General features: G+C 33.1%; 2 protein-coding genes across 2 annotated transcripts in view; both read right to left on the reverse strand.

Moving 5' to 3' along the window:
* Positions 1–21,672, reverse strand: part of LOC123675900 (ceramide synthase 6) — a 38,814-nt gene that overhangs the window by 15,712 nt on the left and 1,430 nt on the right. The window lies entirely within an intron of this gene.
* On the reverse strand, positions 3,147–5,456 carry LOC123675897 (piggyBac transposable element-derived protein 3-like). The gene is made up of 2 exons (XM_045611456.1): positions 5,248–5,456; positions 3,147–4,973 (listed from the first exon to the last, which is right to left on the reverse strand). Exons 1-2 carry the CDS (start codon positions 5,268–5,270, stop codon positions 3,212–3,214), a joined length of 1,785 nt encoding a protein of 594 aa, XP_045467412.1. The 5' UTR covers positions 5,271–5,456; the 3' UTR covers positions 3,147–3,211.

The following is a 21,672-nucleotide window of genomic DNA, read 5'->3' on the forward strand; positions in this document are numbered from 1 at the left end:
CTTGAACATGGTCATTTCTGCATCCAAAACAAAAAGCTTGACAACATCTAAAATACCAATCAGATGCAAACTTGTTGTCGATGATAAAATTATTCAACAGGAAATGAAGTTTAAATACCTAGGTATCGAACTCTCTGGATATGGGGACATTGAGTTGGAAGTCAGACAACAAACAAACAAAGCACTGAGGGTTGCTGGTTGTTTGAATGACACGATATGGAAAAATAAATACCTACACACTGAGACTAAGGCACGAATATATAAATCTGTCATAAGACCTATAATGACATACACAGCGGAAACACGACCAGATACAGCAAAAACAAAAAGGATCTTGGAGGTCGGCGAAATGAAGATCTTGCGGAAAATCGCTGGAAAGACTTTATTCGACAGAGAACGAAGTGACAACGTGAGGCGGACATGTGGAGTGGACAATATCAGCGATTGGGTGCTAGCCCGAAAGATGGAATGGAACGACCACATAAGCCGAATGGACCAACGAAGAATAGTACGGATAGCACGTGATGAATCCCCCATTGGAAGAAGAAGTTTGGGAAGACCACGAAAGCGATGGAGCGATAATCTCACCGTCCATTGAGAGTAGGCGAGTTATGAAGAATAAACAGGCAACTGTGCCTATCATAGAGAAAGAAGAAGAAGAAGATTGCAGTGTCTAAAATCTGTATTTCATTTTTAAACGGCGCCAGACAGCGTGAATTCGAATAAACCTGAAGAGTGCCACCTTACAGATCCCTGGTAAGATCTAGCCAAAGCAACAGTACTATCCCAAAAAGTATGAAACAAAATCGAATCAGTGCACACACTAGGGTTTCTAGGCATTTTATTCAATGACTTCGATAGAGTAATAAACATAGATAAAGGAAGTATACGCGATTTTTACATGTCCCCAACATGGTAAGATATTAGATTACGTTGTCGGATTGTGATATATTTTCAAATCCATAATTTTACTATATCGTCATGAATGTATAGGTATTATCTTGAATAAAATATATTCATTTGAGTGATTCCCGATGAAATAAGCAAATTTGAATATTTGGAATCCGATATTTTTCCTTATTGTCGAATTTATAATAAGCAGAATATTTATTATTTTCTGTATCTACCTGCCGAAATCCAAGGTTTGGCAACTATTGCTCTCCTAGTGTCATCGGTTGTTTCACGTCTTTTGGCGCGCTTGAAGTTTGTTTTGTGAATTTCTGATATATTTAGGTATTTATTTCAATATATTATGAGTTAATATGAAACTATTGGACGTAAGAAGTGAATTATTTGTGGAGAAACTCGAGGATTGAGTGATAGCGTATTCGACTGGCTGCACCAGTCGAATTAATTCGAGCCAAGATATGTTTTCATTTCCGCGCGCATCGTGTCAAAATTTGCTCACTGAAAATGACATATGCTTCCTCGATCTATGTTTATTACTCTGAGGTGCCTTCTGAGGAGATAATTTGAAGCTTTTCACTGTCGTTTCCATAGAAATAGGGTCAATTCATTCTCACTCTCAAAATCAGTCTACCACAGTATGTTATTTTCGATGATGTTCCCTTTATCTTAAAAAAATTAAATTCCTATAGAAACACTTTCAACCCAATCTGAAGATACATAACAAATTTCATCAAAATCGCAGAAGCAGACAGATATGGGAACGGGAATTTCACGTTTGCGCTTGCTCAACGCGCACCTTTCATCGGGAAAAGCTGACACTCGTATGGGAATATCTAAAACAGCATACCCAAACCAAATTTCATTTAATTGAAATAATCGTAGAACTTAAGACTGTTACAAGGATTTGGAGGACACACATGCCGACAGACATGTGACGAGAGTACGGTTGAGTTTGCGAGAGGAAAATTTACAATCGGAAAGCAAAATTTTTTTGTTCCCGAGAGTTATCACAAAGCTTTTTTTACTTGCTGTAGACTAGGAAGCAATAACGATAGTAGGCGCATCCGTCGCTGACGTTGATTGTGGAATCATGAAATATAATCGTTTCATGAAACAAAATACGGTTTAGTTTAGTTCATAAGATTTGTTTACAAAATAAGTTTGAGATAACGTTTCAGAAGCACCAGTATGTGCCAAAAGCTGACATTTTTAACTAACGAAATAAATTTCCTGTTTCATGATACAAATTACATCAAACACATTTTCCCTATGTATCTCCTGATGTATCAACTGTGTACATAAATGGAGATTTGGTGATTATTTGATATTTATTCAGTAAATAAATTCTAGAAGCAATAATGTTTGTTTCGTACTTATTATACGATCAAATCCAACATCGTCATAGTACCGGGTTTTTCACCATAATTTGACCCCCCCTTTAACTTTGTTACTAGAAGAGGTAAAAAAAATTTTTTCTACAAAAGTTTCACGAAATCGACTAGTGTTTTTCAAAATGATTTCACAAAACGAAATATATACAGAGTGGGCCACATATTGATTGCAACTTCATTTTTTCGAATGGAACACCCTGTATATTTTTCTATATTTGACTAGCTCTTTTTCCCCTGATTTCGAATATATGACATATGTTTGGCCTATCTCTCTTATTCTGAGTACCACAGAGTTTCAAATTTTAAGAACCACCTGGCATGCTCAGAAATCATTTTTCAAGTGGTAGGCTGCGATAACTCAAAATGACCTTTTTTGAGTTATCTCGTTGGCAATTTGACTATATGTCATATCGTTCCCAACGAGATAACTCAAAAAAGGGCATTTTGAGTTATCGCAGCCTTCAGCCTACCACATGAAAACTGATTACTGAGCATGCCAGGTGGTTCTTAAAATTTGAAACTCTGTGGTACTCAGAATAAGGGAGATAGGACAAACATATGTTATATATTCGAAATCAGGGGAAAAAGAGCTAGTCAAATATAGAAAAATATACAGGGTGTTCCATTTGAAAAAATGAAGTTGCAATCAATATGTTGACCACTCTGTATACCCTTATAACCCGGGAATATTTTTTTTTGCGAATCAAGTTGGTTCTTCTTTTATGGGCTCTTTATGACCAGAAAAGCCAACAAAAAATATTTAAAAAAATATCTATGTTTTACTTTTTGCAATATACGTCGTCCTTTTAAAAGGACGGTAGGACTAGAGGTGACCATAAATATGAATTCAGGTGAATGATATTTTATTTGCAATACATTGTTTGATATCGGAATATGAACATTACTGAACATCATTGGGTATGAAAACAGCGGAAACATTCTTTTGGATGTAATCCGATATCACATTTCTCACAACGAAAATTCGTCTTTTTATGACACACTGCGCACTTCGTTTGATTCATTTGATATATTATCATATGATCAATTCGATCATATCGAGAATGTTCCTTATAATGTTCTGATTTTCTCGAACATTTTCTTCCAGTCAAAACCTTATGAGTTTCTAATAGTTCCGTGGCTAAGGCTCTTCTGAAGGCAAGTTGATCCAATTTTCCTCCTTCAACCACTTGCAAATACCACGCGTTTTGAACGGACATATCTATACAATGGGTCACCAATGGAAAATACCATTTTTTTCCTCTAATCGAAATGCGGTACTGCCCTATGTTTTGATCGCTCCGATCAACTCCACCCATATTTTCATTATAACTCTTTATCGGTTTAGGCTGATCAATATGAATATACTTTTTTTCCTTTTGAGAAAATCTCTTTGCTTTATTTGTTGGAAATACGGAAGTAGAGTTAGAGGCAATCGTAATCACATTATTGTCATTCCATCGACAAATGACTATCTCGTTGTCTACCAGTGCATGTTGAAAATCACCTCTTTTCTTCTTCTTGAATTGTTTCACGTCTGTCAATGGACACTTTGGAAGTCTATTATCCCTGATTGTTCCTGTAGCTCGTATCTCTCGATGCGTCAATTCTTTCATCAATGACAGTGATGTAAAGAAATTGTCAAAGAACATGTGGAAATTGGCGAATTTGGTTGACTGTAAGATGTCTGCATATTGTAAGACTACAGACGCTCCGAGTCCCAATTCCTTATATTTTTCGCATGAAAGAGTATTAGAGCCTTGGTAAGGTTCAAAATACACGATATACCCTAAACGAGTGGCCCCAACCCAGAATTTATATCCCCATCTTATGGGTTTTCCTTTTATGAATTGTTTGCAGCCATGGCGCCCAAAATAAGGCACCATAGCTTCATCCACTGAGTGGTCTTCTTCGATCGGGGCGAATTCTAAGAATTTTCTGTTGAGCGAATTGAAAATTGGTCTTACTTTGGCAAATCGATCGTTTTTATCCAAAATATTATTATCAACACAATGAAAATTACTCATGATATATTGGAAACGATCTCTCGAAATTGATGACGATATAAGCGCGTTGTTGCTGTCTGTCGAATTTTGCCAGTACATCTTTTTCCTTGAAACGGAACAGTATCCACTGACAAGTAATACCCCAATGAAGCAATATAAATCGTCAGCTGTAACATCAGGTGGTCGATTTTTCTGAGAAGCATATACATTTGTATGATGCACAATCTCGTCTACCTGATCTTTATCGAAAAAACACTTGAATAGTTCGAGAGGACTACGATTGTTCCTTACATGAGAAACTGAATTCCATACAGGAAAAGTTTCTAACAAGTCCTTTCCAAGGGTATAGTTGAATAATTTGGTTTTTTTCAATCTCTTGGCTACAAAATTTGATAAAGGTAATTCATCTTCGCTTTCCCAATCTTTTATAGAATCTATTGAATTTTCTCTGCGATTTTCCCTCATGGAAAATTCTACATCAGCCATTAACTGGGATCCTGGTAGGTTATTCGGGCTGACATTTTCATCATTTCCTGAATCTTCATCAGTGTTGTATTCATTCGCATTCGTTGGAGGAAATAAAATTATTTCATCAGGAATGTCGGTTACATTTTCGATATTTTCAATTTCTTCAAGCAATTCGTTCAAAGTAAGAGGTTTTTTCCAATACCTGAAAGGATATAGTATATTATTAAAAGTATATCTTTATTACCATTTACCATCACTGTACCGAACCGAATGAATAAAAAATAATGAAATCTAAAGAACTAATTATAATCGTATCGTATAATCCTACCGTCCTTTTAAAAGGACCAACAATTTTTGTGACGTATAACTTAACTCGTATTCATAATCGTGACAATATGCTCGATTAAAAGGAACGAATGGTATATACTTTCAATATTGTATATAAAAAAAATCTGGAGAATAATGAATGAACTCACCTTTTATCACTATAATCACTCATATTTAGCCCACAAAATTGAAGTGCAGATCTAATGTTATCTCAGAACGATATAGCACGTAGAATATAACCTCAGTTTATGGTATGATTTGCGAAAAAGGTTTCTTTATGTAAATCCACTAATGCCATCTAGGAGATACAACCCGAGACGTCTACAGAGATCCGTAAATCAGAATACTTTTACCGACCTTTTAAAAGGACCGTAGGTTCATATGGGATATTTCGTTTTGTGATATCATTTTGAAAAACACTAGTCGATTTAGTGAAACTTTTGTAGAAAACATTTTTTTGTACCTCTTCTAGTAACAAAATTAAAGGGGGGGGGTCAAATTATGGTGAAAAACCCGGTACTAAGAAATGTATGAAGTAGGGAAACCAATCCCGCAAATGCAGGATCCCTCTGAAATTCTGCAGGATCAAAATTACGGGATCCAATATTAAAATTGCATATATGACATTAAAAGCGCAAATTTCTTTTGAAACGTCCCAGAAAGCAATAAACCACTCATAAGTTACGGACGAAGATGCAACACTAGTTAGTGCTGAAACTTCACTACGATTCATGATCAGCAAATTGGAAACTCATTATAACTCGACATTGAGTAGAGAAATGATGAAAGGTTTATTTTCTAGGATGAAAGAGAGTCGTTCATTAATGACAAGTATGGTACCGTATTTAAAAAACCCAGGCGAATATCTGGAATAACAGTCAATTTCGACAAATGGCCAAGAAGATACATTTGTACTTCATAGCAAATCAACATTAATTAAGAGTTTAACTGATAGGCTGCAAATAGAGACGTTTTTTGAAGACAAAACACAATCCCAAACCGAAGACCATTTCATATATGCTGATGAGGATAAAGTAGCTTAATCTAATCTAGCAACGCGACGTGAACCAATGCTTTTGAATTTAGAAAAGGAATCGAATCATAGTATTCGCACTGCATGAGTACCAGAATCATTCTTCTATGGCTGTAAGAGCACGAGTATGAACAACTCTTGACCAGTTATTAAAACATGAAATGACCCTTTTTGAATGCAGACGGAATAGGGATACTTGGAAGCAGTATACAACTCGGACCCTCGACTTAATTTCCATCAATCACAAACGCTCAATTTTGAATAATGGTTGGAAAAACTGTGAGACAGCGGCAGAGCCGTATCTAGGTACAATTGCGCCTGTGGCAATATGTTAGACAGCGCCCCCCATTTTCGATGATTTTTTTTTCACCCATTATATTTTCTTATAATATTTTTTTATTCATAATTTGAGTCATATGCTTTCGTTGAAGTTTTAAAATAATAACCAATATTATACGGGGTATATGATATAGTTGCTAAAAAATTCAGGGAGAAATTACTTGTCAAAAAATAGGGTGGGTTTTTCATATAAACTTTTTTTTTGCGCCTCCATCTCCTTAGCTGTAGCCCCCTAAAGATGGCTCCCGAAAAGTAGTTAGTTTTCAATTTGTGAAAAGTTTATAATTGTTGTTTTTTTTTTGTTGGTACCGTTTGTCGAAGAAATACCGACAAGTTTGATAAAGCGCAAAAAAATCGTTAAAATATGGGTAATAACACATGTCGAAGCTCGACCCTAATATTTATGATCTGAATGCGGCACCTTTGAACATACCGACGCTGAGCAGATATATTTATGACTAGATTACGGCAAGCTTGAACAAAGCCATATTTATATTATTTCTTCCCTTAAATTAAAGTTTTGTTGATCTTGAGATCATTTTGCGCAAATTCTATGGAAGGCTAGCAATATTTTAAATGTTTCCAGATTTCTCGGCATCGCTCGTTGCGAGGCGTATAGGTATAACATGAAAACCGAATTGTGATCTTTCGAATTATTTCGCCTGAAGCTCCAATATTTTTTTCTTTTGATATTTTCGGGTGCCCCTGTGGGCCTTGCGCCCGTGGCAAGTGCCACCTTTGCCACGCCCTAGATACGGTACTGGACAGCGGCAGATTTTTCGAGTTTACCCGCGGAAAAACTTGACATCTGTTGCCATGAAGTGAACGCTTTTATACTATACTATGTTTTTAATAGCATAAGACCTTTTTATGACCATGTTTAATAGGTTGAGTACAAAGAGTTGATGTATTGTTAACAATCCCGCATTCTTGCGGATCCGCGGGATTGATAATTTTCATCCCGCAGATTTGCGGAATTGATTCCCTTGTATGAAGGAAGCTGTTGTCGTATTTTAAATATTCCGGAAAATTTGAATGAATGGTAATACATTAATGACACAAATTACAACCGAATAATGAACCGTAAATTGTAATGATGAATATTTCATTTGTTTGATGGAAGTTGTTTTTTGATTCAATTTTTTTTTTTTTTTGTAAGAGTTTATTTATCAGCAATCAGAATACATTCTATGAGCTAATTTTAAGAAAATAAAATAAAACATGTCGTGAAGATATTCTCTCCATTAGGAGAATCTCTTAGTAGTCCATCAGGTCAGTTGGCCATTTCCTTTGCAGTCTTCTTGTTTCGTTGACTTGTGTTAAAGGTTGTAAAAGGATATTTGTGTGTACTTCCAGTTTAGACTGATATTTACTACTTCTTGTTTTTATGACATCCTGAACAGAGGGTATTTTCAGATCTTCATGAAGTGTTTGATTGGTAACATACCATGGTGCGTTGGCTATCATACGCAGTATCTTAGGCTGGCACCTTTGGATGATAGCTATATTTGACTTGCTCGCGCATCCCCAAATTTCAATTCCGTACGTCCAAATTGGAGTTATAATTGTTTTGTATAAAAGAATTTTATTTTCTAGAGACAGTTTTGACTTTCCTTGATTTTGAGTTCAACTTGTTTCCTTTTCTTTTTGATGTGCTCTTTCCAAGTAAGTCTGGTATCTAAGTGGAAACCTAGATACTTGGCCGTTTCTGCTTCTGGTATTGCTTTGCCATTCAGGTGAATTGGCGGGCATCCTTCTTTCCTCAAAGTGAAGTCTACCTTTTTTGATTTTATTTCATTCATTTTAATTTTCCATTTGCTGGCCCAAGATTCTACCCTATTAAGATGATCTTGTACAAGTTTTGTTGCTGTTGTGGGATCTACATGGCATGCCATTATGGTTGTATCGTCTTTTTTTGATTCAATGAAAACAATTTCATCAATATCATGAAAGACTTTTCATTGCATTAATGTTTCTGTTCATCTTTAGAAAAATGATAACTGAATTCATCAATACAATTAACTTTTTCATTGAATTTATGTACTAATTGAATTTATGTACTATTTTGGTTTGGTGTATCAATTCAAATTGACAAGAAATTTGCAATTCAAAACATTAATTTCTTGTTCAACAACTGTACCATAGAAGGGCTGTAATTTTTCTCAAAATCAATATATCATAATGAACAAAGAGGAAAAGTAAACAGACTGTCTGTCAACGAATCACTGCACAGGGATTCGGAATAAAATCTTACTTTTCATTTTTAAGCCCTGTATATAACAAAGGTGTAAATGAGGCATCTGGACCGAAATTCAATTTGAAAAAAATAATGAAATAAAATTTGTTAAAGGGTTCGAGATAAAATGAACTACAGACGTTGAGATTTTGTTAGTTTCCATAATTTTTCGGTGTATGATTATATCAAGATTGAGTGATAAGTGGGATTTTTTCAATATGATCAACGAACAGTATATTTAGCCCAATTAGAATGAGATGTATTCTTTGGCAGATAGGTTGGCTTACAAAAAAATTATGAAATAAATTTCTTCTGTATGTATTTACTATGAAAATTGTTTCCATGTGGTTTATGAAAAAAATGTCCAAAACATATTTCCCCCTTAATAATAAAATCTCATTTAGAACCAATTTCATTATTTGGAAATGATTATATATTGCAATGCTCGAAAAGTAAAGTTGGAGACCATCTCCAAACATAGCAAGAGATAGGCTCATCTCTTATCTACAGCGCAAACAAACCGAAGAAGGAAATGCAGCTTCTTCGAACGCTTTTTCACGCCAATGGCAGCATCAAGAAACGAAAAGCGATAAAACTATCTTATCTAATCTCGGGATAATTAAAACCGAATCTGATCGGCGGCGCACAAACCTTTGCAAATCCAGACGAACGTCATGTTGAGAAGAGCCAAATCGTTCTTCATCAAGAGGAAGAAAAACGCGGAAGACCAAAATCCGGTGGAACATCTTGGGGAAAAATCCCACTTGACGCGAAAACCCATCGTGGTGGACCCAGACAAACGTTTGATCGCGTTCAGGGAGCCGCCCGACAGAGAGGAGCTGAACACGATTGTCCGTTCCAGCTCGCGGGTACAGGAACTCGGGAGGACGGGGGTTGACTTCAGATCCACTAATTTCAGAAGAAGATCGAGGCCGCGGACCATGGATGCAACCCCGAGGGAAGAGTACAGGCTAAGTTTCCCCCCCTTGAAGAAGGAAAGCGACGATGAAACTTGGAGGAAGAAACCAAAATCAGGAAACAATTTGGAGTCGAAGAAATGTGCAGATGTAGATTAGTGATGATGTGTGCTAATTTATTGTGAGATATTATACAGACGTCGGTCAAATGTGAGTACAGGGTGTCCCAGATTCGATGCTCACTGGAAGCATCTCTAAAACTATAATACTCAGAAAAAAAAATAATCAGGACATCCGAGTTTTTCGGAATAATAAGATATCAGAAAGCAGATCATAGATTTCTTGATTCGTTTTCGAGTTGCAGGGCGTTTTTGAAAAATAATTGTTTCAAATATTTTCCGTATATCTTGGTTTCTGTTCGAGATAATAAAAAAAAAACTATAACGTTTTTACAGTAGTTTTTATGGTTCATATGATATTCATAACATATCATAGAAATCAATTGCCGTTTTAGAGATATGGAACACAGCAGGTGTCTTTCAAATGGACACCCTACATTTTTAAAGCAAATTTGTTGAAAAGTATCCCGCTATTGGTTTTTCAAAAATGTCATGCGTTTTGATAATATTGAGATTTTCGTCTTAATTTTCTGATGGGACGCCCTATATATTGATATTTTTCATTCATTTGGAGATTTAATTCATTTTGTGTTCATTGCAAAATATCAATCCATTCCTATAGGGTGTCCTATTTAAAAAACACCAACACTCCTCTATATCTCTGAATTTATAATAAAACAACCTATGTATAACTATATAAATATACAAAATTAATTAAATCTTGAAATGAATGGAAAATATTTATACAAATATAAGGTGTCCTATTAAAAAAATGGAGTCAAAAAAATCAATATGTATCTTTGAAGCGGATAACAGACACTTTTTTGATTGGATACCTTTACCGTTTCATTTATTTCTATCTAATCCATTTTGTGTCCATTGCATAATTTTAATCATGTCTTATGTAGGGTGTCCCATTCGAAAAACACCAACTCTCCTCTATCTCTAAAACGGTTTTCAATTTCTAAGATGTTTTATGCGTAAAATGTAAACCATAATTAATACTGAAAAAACACAAAATGAATTAAATCTCAAAATAAATGAAAAATATTTATATATGAGGTGTCTCATCAAAACAATGAAGTCAAAAAACTCGATATCTTTGAGACGGATAACATTTTTGAAAAACCGATAACGTGATGCTTTTGACAAATCTGTGGACAAAAAAAAACTGTGTAGAAGAATACAGGGTGCCCTATTTAAGGAACACCAACTTTGCTCTACTATATCTTCAAAACGGAAATTAATTCCTATGATCTGTTACAAGTATCATATAACCCAAAAAATTTCCTGAAAAAAACGTTTTAGAAATTTTTTAATATCTCGTCTTATAGTTCTCGAGATACTTTCAGTGAGCATAGAATTTGGGACATCCTGTACAAACTTGACAGGTCCATCTCAAGTGGGAAATGTTTATTCACTTCGAAATAAATTTGAAATTATAGAAGAAACCATTAAATAATTAATGATGACTATATTCATATTTGGAATAAAATTCCATTTGTTTATTTCCAGAGAAATAAGAGATCAACACTTCTCGAATATGCTTAAATAAATAGCTGTTTTGACTGATTCTCCCAAGGGGTAAAATTAAGCCAATGTCATAACAACATGAAACGATTCTGAACACATTCAAACGGGGAATTCATAAGATGAATAGAATGCACAGCCATCATTTTCTTAATTTAAATGTCTTCAATGCGAGAATGAACTTTATTTGAAATACCCTGCAAAAACCCTCTAAACTGAATTTCATCAATAAACAGAATTTAGTTCTAATATTTTGAAGATTGCTTATTTATTTAAAATTCAAATGTTAAAGGTTAAAAATTATCTGTAACAATAATCACTAGTATATTATTTTTAAGTTGCATGTACCCGCTCAAGTGGGTACGAATTATTTCCTATATATTTGAACTAAGAATTATTTTCCGTTTAAAATTTCCTATATATTTTCGAATAAATTTATTCGGAAATATATAGGAAATTTTAAACGGAAAATAATTCTTAGTTCAAATGAAAGACATTGGGACACGCAGATAAAATAAAATGAACCGATTATAACAGAATAAATGCAATAAATTACAAAATAATTTTTTTCCAATACATCAAAAATATGTTTTTTTGATTATTTTCAATAAGAAATAGGCTATTTTCGGACAGAATGCAAAAAAAAAATTGCTTGGCTTGCAATTTCATAATTCCTACGTATACTGATTCTGAACTATGAATTTGGTTATACAAAAACAAAATTATTTTTCGTCCATATATTATCATTAGTATTGTTATCGATTTCAAGATTTCCACTTTTCTTGATAACTAAAAATAACTTGAAATTGTTATTATGTATATTGAAAACAACATTTGTTTCATTTCTTCCTGGAAGATAATATGTATTGCATTTATTAGTTATTATATTATTTAAATTATAGTTATTTGTTTTACTAGGCTGCAAATTATTAGATTGACTGCCACGCCTGGTAGTTCATAGCCGAGCATTTTTACTCTTTATATTCATTCACGACTCACACGAGATACCTCAATCCTGAATAAATAAAATTTTTCGAACTCCAATTTTAAAAACTTCATAAAAAAAGATCAATTGATAGATGAGACAGCTTTGAGTGATAATGCTTATTGAATATGACTTTAGGCTTTCTTTGGAAATCAAACAATTACGTTAAATTCAAAATACAAAGTGATATTTTCAACCTGAACACTTCAACTGAGGAATAATGAGTCTGGTCCTGGAATATTGAAATAATTAATATCTCTCTGACTCGACCTCGGCATGTATCAATAACATCCCAAGTTTCAATAAATTCCGTCGATCAGCTTAGTTCTGATGATGATTTCATTATTTCAATGAATATTAAAACTCACCCTGTAGCTTTCTGAGGAAAGGCAGAAATTAATTTTTTGTAGTCAATCTGCACTTCCCTAGTCCTACTCTACCTCTGATAACAGTATGTACAGATATTCCCGCCACATTCTGTATAAACAATCCAGAGAATTGTATTTTATGTTTACAACTTGAGTAAAAAGTTTCGTTTTAGCAGTTTGATACAAAATTCTCGCATGTACAATTTTATGTTTTTATTGTATTATTTTTCTATAATCAAATAATAACAAAGAACTGCTCAATCTTCCTGCGTTTCTCATTTCACGAACAACACCTAAAAATACAAATGGAACTCCTTACTACAAAATCCAAAATTTTGAAAATCTCAGAAAAACAAAATTTTGAACGGAACTCTTAGTAGGATTTTACTCATTCACAACTTATTCGAGATTCGAACCTACCCTGAAAAATTTCATTTCGGGGGTAATCGTGTTTCAAATGTATTCTTGTACGATTGATAAAAACGATACGGAAAAAAATATACAGGGTGTTCCTAAATTGGAGGTACAAAAGAAAATGACAGATTCCTCGAATCATTTTAGGAAAAAAAAACATCGTATAAACATAGGCAAACGCTTTGTTTTCAAGATGCAAGGTGTGAAAGTTTGATTGATTTTCAAGTTTTTTCCTCATATCACCATCCATTCACAAGATATGTAACTTGAATTTGTCAAAGATATTTTAATTTAAAGTTGTCATTATGTAATATGATGATTTTGAATGCAATCTACAGGCTGATATTTTTTCTGGGACAGTACCCGCTTCTTTTCTCCAGCACTTTTTTTTGTGGGCCATTGGTAGTTCAGAAAAATGTGGAATGAAACTTTGGTCTATTAATACACTTTTTGGTTCATTTTAGTTTTCTCGTATCTGCTACCGATTAAGAAAAAATAATTTTTAAACATTTGTCTAGTAATTTTCTGAAAAGTCTGAGATGAATAAATTAATTATAAGTTTTGGTACTTATTTACACATTTTGTAGCGAACATAATCATCATAAAAAAGTGAGACTACAAGATACACCTTGTATCTCGAAGACAAAGCTTTTGCGGGCGTATGCTAATAGACTTTTTTCTTGAAATTATCTAACGAATCTCATTTTCCTTTGTACCTCCGATTTAGGAACACCCTGTATACATATAGTGAACGATATCTAAATAACTAATCGTTCAAAAAGAATGTTTAGAAGTTTTAAAATACAAAATGATATCTTTCTTGAACTTCGGAAATCAATTTTAGTTAGACAGTAGATGTGGGTGACATTTCAGGCTTGAGTACCGTACAGAAGTGTTGATTCAATTGTTGAATTTTTAAGGTGAACTAAGGTTTCCATTTGAAAAAAACCCAATGTCAAATTAATGTGGTTACCGAAAAAACTCAAAGATCGTTAATAAATTTGGCAAACGATATATACGAAAAGGTAATAACCAAGTATAACCGATTACGATATCCAAATGGCCTTGGTTTATAATTATTTTGACCGTTACACACGATGTCATTCAAGATTAATTTTATAACTCCCATTTAGTTTTTCGGGATCATTTGCTTTTTTATCTATGGCATGGTCAAATTATATTTGAACGAACTAGATTCATACCTAAGTTAAAGTTTTTGTCCTTGTATAGATATCATCACGTTAGGTCGTGAAGCATGTTCATGTATTAAAAACTGCGTTCATTTCTCCCTAATTTCTTCAAACCAAACAGTTTTGGTCGATTATATTCAAAATAAAACTTTGGGATCGTTCAACGAATAACTTTCAATTGTTTAGAAATCTAAAGATCTCAATATCTAATTAGAAAAATCCGTTCATCCACCCTCCAATAAATTGGTCATTGCATTAAATTTGGAATCAAAATAATTTTCTACACACCGATGTTCCTTCTAACCCGACCATAAATTCCAAAGTTTAAAAATGAAATCGAATTTGAAAATAGTTTTTTATAATACAAGTGCAGAAGGCATTGATATTCTTCCACGAGTTCAAAATTTGAAAACGAGCCACGAAGTGGCGAGTTTTCGAATGAACGAGTGGTAGAATGAGCCTTCTGTACGAGTATTATACATTATTTTCTCTAATTCGTTGCATTTTTATTGAAATTAATGAATTATTTCCATAAATATCATTTAGTAATTTTTGCATTGAAAAATGTTGGTTGGCAGAACTGATTTATTTAAGGCCAATTGATGAATTGACAGATAAAGCCGTGGCGGAAAGTTCGGAGTACCAACATATAATAATGAAATATAACCATGAAAACTGTGCGTTTCTGATATATTCTCGCACGATTTTGTTCTACAAGATGTGGAAGAATGAACGGAATAACCACAGAATTAGAGAAAAGTATATTTTGAAAACTATCATGAAATTTGAAAAAAATCGAGAACACTGACTTCTGTCATACGCCTATTGGAGATCACAGAACTATTGTATAAATGGACTAGTTTAGTGATGTTGATAATACTATATTTGACAAGATAGAATTAAAATATAGAGCAAAACTGATAAATCAGTGAAAACATTTTGAAAATCCATCAATAAATGACTGAGAAATAGATTATCTAAATTTACGTATTTTAGCGCGGAACGTCTTTGGTCTGTGACGTCATGGCACTTGCCTGTGATCGCTACACCATAAATTACGTTTAAATACTTAGCCGCGCCAAGGCTCTCGAGCCGTTTGTAGTTGTACAGTGTAGTTTTAACTCGAGTTTTGTTTTTATGTCACCATAATGGAAGAAGGCTTCGTGAAAGGACAAAGTGACAATTTGCCTAAAATAGATATATTCGCAGTGATGGAGTTTTTTTCTTCAAATCCATCTTATGTCAGTGCTGAAATAAAAGGAGTTAAACTTTTCAAGTAAGTATCTACTTTTGAGTTTGCTTCATCATGGTTCAACTTATACCGATGATTTATTTAAAAAACGTTTCATGAACAGTTTGTAGTTGAGTACTGGTTGTTGAAGTCTATCAATGGTAAACATATTTATGTGAGGAGTAAAAAGTAAAAAGAGAAAAAAGTAATTTATATGTATGTATATAGTAAGTTATTTCAGCCATCGTGTAACGAACAAAACACGACACGAACGGCACAAGTGATTGTACACCAATGAATTCGTAAGCACTCTGCGAATACCAGTCGTCTAGTTTGTGACGTCACGGCACTTGCACGTACTATGAAATTATTCTTCCAAGCGCAACTTCAAAGTCCCATAACTTTTTCATTTCTAGAGATATTTCAATGATTCTTCCACATTTTTGTTTCATTTTACTTAAATTTTTAGAATTAATCCTTAACAAAAAAATGAAAACTAGTCCATTGTATGATATATTATTTATTATGATATCACTCTTGTCGATTTTTTATCTAGATGTGTTCTGATGATATGATATGATCCACCTGGTATTTGGCATGCACATTCGAGTGATTTATGTTACATATTACGGAACTGATATTACGCAAATATTGGACATTCTTGAAATTGTTATTACAGATCTACAAGCAAAATCTCAACTGGATGAGATCTATTGTAATTGAAATATTGAGTTTTGTTCTTTCGATAATCTGGTGTTGTGATCAACATGAAATTTCAAATAAAATTCAATCTCAACCGAATCCATAGTTTAGAAATGATCAGAAAAATCATTATTGAATTAATTTTATTGAAATATTAATAATCATTAACCTTTCGACGACGGAACGGGATACAACTGTGTTTGAGTAAATTCCATTCAGCTAAACTTTGTTAAGATATATTTCAAAGTACATATCACAAATAGGCCTATATACAGAGTGGGCCAAGATCGATGGTACCCTAGACTTTTACGGAGAACGGGAGGAACGATTTTATCGGAAAATTGGTTTCTTGGGTAGGAATTACTTCTCTATCGTACTAAAATATTTTCATTGTTGCAGTGTTGCCACTTATTTCAAAAAGTTCTAACAACTTCGATATTTCGAATAGGATACCCTGTGAATTATTACTTTTTTCGGTTAACCGTATCCTCTTGATTATTTATGAATTAACTTCCTTGTTCCTATCTCTAGCGGATTTCGATTAATTGATTCATTTTTTTTTTTTTTTGTACAAACATTTATTTTTCTGTGAGTTTATAGGCATTGCCTAAACTTTAATCTATGTTTAATAATAATAATAATAGCTTCAATTAAACATTCATCACTTCATGGAATCCTTAGAAAACTGAAATTTCGGGTATGGATTACCAATATTCCATGTATCATTTACGTGTAATGAAACACATCCTTAATCATACAGGGTCCTTCGAAATCAAAGGCTTCAACGAGACATATTAAAATGATAAAAAGTGAGTTTTTCAAATGAAGTGACCTGCATATCATAAGGTGTATTGAAAGAAAATGGACAAAAGATATGTTCCTATACCTAAATTGTAAAATTCCTATTTGAAGGCAAGTTTCATATTAATGGAAATATTAAGCTACATTTGTTTTAGATATGCACAAAATGACATATCGCCGCAGTATTTGATAACTCTTCAAAGTTCAGATGTCTGAAGATTAACGAAAGTTTGGAACTGCAATAACTACATTTAATGTACATAACTACATTTAATGTACATGGTGGGCAAAAATTCATAAATATTCCCCAAATATATTTGTGACTGTATTCAATGGTAAGGAATATCAGTCACAAGGAACAGTTGTATACAATTTATTCAATGGCAACGTTTCTGAGCATTTAGCTCCTTCATCAGGCCTATGAATAACGGTTATAAATCATTCGAATACATTTGTGACTGTATGTTGTATTTCTGGGAATTTTTCTTTGATTAGTGCACTTATACTTTGTTATAATTTGAACATATGCATTGCCAAAACGTGACTGTGAAATTTATTTGGAATGAAGTCGTCGAACTTAATCCTGTTATAGTGATTCATAATTGCACTGAGTGCAATTATCAGTGTAATGTTGACATGATTGGGTGAAATTGTTTCATTTGACACAAAATTTGATTGGTTGTTGGAACTGTCAGAGAATTTGCTTATAATTTCAAAACCAAGAATCCGATTGCGACGAAATTTTGCATTCAAATAACAGATAAAATAAGAATGTCAAGCTGAATGCTTATGTTTGTGGTTTCTTTGATTTCATCAAAAAGTAGCACGGTGTAACAAAAACCGCATCGCATTATTGATTTGGGACACCCTATACATAAACACGTAAATTTTCTAGCTGAAGATATTTAGATGGAGAAAATTTAATGGATATGTCACGGATATAATTCATGTACGATTTGGTAAACACATTGGCAGTTATCATATTTATCGAGAATTCGTGATGATAAATACGACTCGAGTCAGCTTTCTGTTGAACATTGGAAACCACAATAGATAAAGATTCGAAGGCTATTACCCAGTTTCGTAAAATTTTCATTAATATCGTTATTTAGCGATTGAAGAAAAATATACCATACAATGTTTCCCAGATTGTGAGGGGGCAAATCTTTTCGCTTTTTGGGACCCGCTAATTAAAGCATGTTAACATTCACTTGATAGTTACTTTTTGATTGTAAACGTTCATAATATTTATCTATTATCGCAGATGATATTCACAATAGAAATCAATTTTAGAGAATTAATTTAATTACATCGCGTTATTGAATCTTCACGGCTTATCACAGGACTTTAATTGTTACATAGCAATTCTTTGTCTTCAAGAACTAATTTGATTATCAACATTCATTTTGAGGTCTATAGATAACAGACACGTTTTGAATCATTGTTCAGAAGCGGAACTCAAAGTTCAATGTGATACCTTTCGAGATTATAGAGATTACTATAATTAAAAGATGATTTATTTGAAAGTATTAATGAACTATATGGATCAAGGCTTGATAAAAGTACTCAAAATATGAGCTAAAGTCATACTATGGAATTTGATCATATTAAAATAATAACAACTGTACTATATTGCTCATGCAAACGGCCATATCGACCAGGGATCCTTCAGCTCTCATATCTTAACAATTCAATCCGTACAGGGTGTCCCAAATTCGATGTTCATTGACAGCAGATTATAGATAACTTGATTCGTTCTCGAGTTACAGGAAGCTTCTGAAAAATTACCGTTTCAAATATTTCACTAGATCTTGGTTTCTGTTCAAGATATTCAAATAATCCTAAAACCTCTCTTCTTCAGTAAATTTAATGCTTTATATGATACTCACAATAGATCATAAAAATTAATTACCGTTTCAGATATACAGGGTGTTTCCTAAACATGCGGCAAAAATTCAGGGGGTTGTTCCTTGGACTATTCTAAGAATATTTTGTCCTTTGATGATTTTTGAAAAACCTATTTGTTTCGAAGATATAGGGGAAACAAAATTTCAGATAATAACATTTTATTATGAAAAATTACATGAAAATTCAACTCAACCTACAAAAACTGTTGAAAATGACCACCTCTAGCCAGCATACAAGCATCCAATCTTCTCCTCATTGACTGCCGAACCCTTTCAAAAACACCAGGATCATTTCTTATTAAGTTACACCCAGCAAACGAATTCAAATGAAAACCGTGTTTAATCTGTATTCCTTTACCATCTGCACTTATCAATTTTTAGTTAAAAAACTGGCCGTTTTTAGTAATTGGAATGTTGTTAAACAAATTTAAAAATAAATTGTACCTACTTAGTGAACACAGTGCGGTACGCATTTTTATTTAAACTATTATTAATTTTAAAAATATGAAAAATGTTGTTCGCCCTGTATCTTCGAAACAAAGAGGTTTTTCAAAAATCATCCAAGGACAAAACATGCTTAAAATAGTCCAAGGAACAACCCCCTGAATTTTTGCCGCATGTTTAGGAAACACCCTGTATAGAGGAGGTTTTTCAAGGCAGTTCATTAGCCGCAGATTTGTCGTTCCCGGTTTTTCAAATATGTCATCCGTTTCAAAGATATTGAGTTTTTCGACTGTTTTTACGGGACACCAATAATGTACATATTTGAACATTTTTTATTTATTTCGAGTTTTAATTCATTTTATGTCCATTGTTCAATTGTAATAAAGTAATAATTGGGTGTCCCATTTAATAAGAATTTTATTACCGTTTTAGAGATATAGAGAGTTGGTAATTTGTAAATGGGACACACTATATATGACTATATATATTCAATTATACAATGGACACATTATGAATGAAATTTCTAAATAAATATAAAATATTTATATAGGACAGGTGTCCCATCAAAAAATGAAGTCGAAAAACTTGGTATCTTCGAAATGAATGACATTTTTGAAAAACCGATAACGAGATGCTTTTCGACAAATCGGCGGCTAAAAAACTGCGTTGAAAAATATAGGGTGTCCCATTTAAGAAACACCAACTTTCCTCTAAATCTATAAAACGGTAATTCATTTAAAAATTTTTCGAATATCTCGAACAGAAACCAAGATATAGCGCTATATTTGAAACGGTCATTTTTCAAAAACGCCCTGTAAATTGAGAAAGAGTCAAGATCTCTATGATCTACTTTGTGGTATCTTATTATTTCGAAAAAAGAGATTGGGGTCTGGAAGATTTTTTTCTCTAAGTCTTATAGTTCTGGAGATGCTTTCAGTGAGCACCAAATTTGAGAATCTCAGAACACTTCGTAGTGTAACATAAGATACATATTTATTTTGAATATTTTATTGTTCTCATTGAATTAGGCTTACACTTAAATCTCACACAAAACATCAATAATTTCCCAGTCAAATGGATTGACTGCTGCTCTTGTCAATCATTAATAATAATTAATGATAATTTTCCAACTTTCTTTTAGTTTTTCAATTCTAAACACTGAACTTGTCATATATATAATAAACAAAAAAAAAGGGACAGAGATGAAAAATTCACACATGGTTTATTTTTCCATTCTTATCACAAAATATCTGAATTAATATGATTTTTTCCGGAAAATGCAGGGCCATTTCTATCCATTGATATGCTAAGCAACTTCTGTTTGCTGTTTATTTTGTTGTAAAAAATTCGTTGGAAGTGATGGATGAAGAGAATTAAATGAGTTTCTGAAGACATCCTAATTACTGAGATGTAGAAATTGTTTATAATTTCCTTTTAGGCAATAAATTAATTTTCATTTTTTGGAGCACACAGATGTGATCAGAGGATCAATTATAACAACAAAAATTAACAGTGCTGTGCCCAAAAGTGGCAATGAAACACAATAATAAAGCCTTTTCAGGAAACCACTGTTTCCCCTTATTGGCAGAAGCTCCAAGCTCCTGAGATCTCACATAAGTCTAGACAGTTAGGATAACAAATATTCAACAAAACCAAACTGCACATATTTTTCATAATGTAAGAAAATATGAAACCATTACTGTTTAGAAATTATTGATAGACAATTAGAACATCGCATTAGTAAAAATTTGTTCAGAAACTCAGCCATGGCATGCTCTACTTTAATCACTTCTATCAAGTTTTTTACACCAGAAGAAACGCCTTACAGAAATTTTTCTTTTCATAAGAAAAGAATTGCAAAATCTTCAATATTATGTGTCACTCAACCTCCATTGCAATATAAGATTCTTGATGAGGTTGTCACCCTGCTAAAGGGGATGATCATATACCCTCGAATTGACAGCAAAGGATGTCTCCTCCCTCATCCCAAATAAAAATTAACATGTCAGGGTCTTTTTGGAAAAAATTCATACTGACAAAAAAATCTGGCTCAACTATTTCATGTGAACCGCACTTTATAAACATATAGATTAGCCATCATAGTTTGTGAGATTATTTCTAGACAGAAGAGGTTGAATGAATCTTTTGTAAAAATTTAATACACCCAAGAAACTGTATCGAGAGAAATTCTGATGAGAGCCTTGGTAATGTATATGTATGAACAAATTACAATTCCAAGTTGTTTGGAGGAATCAATTAACACATTCCTATAAATGTAAATAGTCAAAAACACCATTGATTTCAAGTATATTTATGACTTTGACATAAATGTAGTTAATGTTGCAGATGAACAAATTA

This window comes from Harmonia axyridis, chromosome 3 (assembly GCF_914767665.1).
Source record: "Harmonia axyridis chromosome 3, icHarAxyr1.1, whole genome shotgun sequence".
Taxonomy (NCBI): domain Eukaryota; kingdom Metazoa; phylum Arthropoda; class Insecta; order Coleoptera; family Coccinellidae; genus Harmonia; species Harmonia axyridis.

What these genes read in the sequence shown, in the direction of transcription:
- LOC123675897 (XM_045611456.1), bottom strand. Translation starts at nt 5,270, where the DNA reads ATGAGTGATTATAGTGATAAAAG. An exon ending in AGTGATTATAGTGATAAAAG is followed by an intron (nt 4,974 to 5,247) that starts GTGAGTTCATTC and finishes ATATCCTTTCAG; the next exon opens with GTATTGGAAAAAACCTCTTA.